Source organism: Priapulus caudatus, unplaced genomic scaffold (assembly GCF_000485595.1).
Source record: "Priapulus caudatus unplaced genomic scaffold, Priapulus_caudatus-5.0.1 Scaffold1973, whole genome shotgun sequence".
Taxonomy (NCBI): domain Eukaryota; kingdom Metazoa; phylum Priapulida; class Priapulimorpha; order Priapulimorphida; family Priapulidae; genus Priapulus; species Priapulus caudatus.
In genome coordinates, this window is record NW_014579034.1 from 5555 (window position 1) to 6460 (window position 906).

The 906-nt window shown below is 46.0% G+C and overlaps 1 protein-coding gene across 1 annotated transcript in view; it reads right to left on the minus strand.

Annotated features, from left to right (window-relative positions):
* Nucleotides 1–544: 544 nt before the first annotated feature.
* LOC106818010 (short-chain specific acyl-CoA dehydrogenase, mitochondrial-like) overlaps nt 545–906 on the minus strand; it is a 7980-nt gene continuing 7618 nt past the window's right edge. Inside the window, exon 5 of the mRNA XM_014822724.1 lies at nt 545–558. Coding sequence (XP_014678210.1) covers nt 545–558 — 14 coding nt within the window. The remainder of the gene's footprint in view (nt 559–906) is intronic.

Genomic DNA, 906 nt, shown 5'->3' on the forward strand with positions numbered 1-906 from the left:
CGCAAGGACAGAGGAGAACATCACCTCAGGCAGGACCTCGGTTGGCCGCAGTCCAAAGAAGTCGTTATGTTGGCGCAGCCAACAATTGGGCATTCCGAGGGAGTTTCTGAGGAGAATTTTGATTCAGGATCTGCATTCGTACCCATACAGGATAGAAATTAAGCATAAGCTGTCCCAGATAATTCTCCTCAGAGACTCCCTCGGAATGCCCAATTGTTGGCTGCGCCAACGTAACGACTTCTTTGGACTGCGGCCAACCAAGGTCCTGACTGAGGTGATGTTCTCTTCTGTCCTTGCACTCCTTTGTCTCCATGAGTGTGTGGGAGTATTCCCTTTGGCATTGAGGTTCCTGACAGTCCCATGCACCCTAAACTTCTGTACCCATCTTTGTTTGGATAGATGCAGCAATTGTATTCCTTCTTGAAACGTGCTTGTACAGTTTTGAACGATTTGGTCAAAAAGTACGTTTCCACGGACCATGATTTCTGTCGAAGAGTCCAAGGCATCTTGAAAAACTCTTGATTCTAATCTGATTGACAACTATTCACCTCTTTAAATCTGAAAAAATGAAAGGGTTCACATCAATATCAAAAAAATTATTAACACTTGTTTGGGTTGCATTTTTTGGGTCACCCTGTACACATTCCAGTTATGCAGTATCGTATTTTGTGGTTACCCGAGGCGTTATGAGTGCTCTGACTGCGTGACGTACTATTCGTCGTAACTATAGTATCTTATGGCCTAACGCCAGTGAACTGTTACGTGCGAGAATATAGGGCTTCGGCGTGAACGCGAACCCGACGTATCTATTGAGATGACCGGGAGTGTGAATAAGAAGTAACGGCACCTATCGTCGGCTCTCGGCGTTCTCCTTCCTCCTCGCGCTACTTCTCGTGCCTTCTTCTT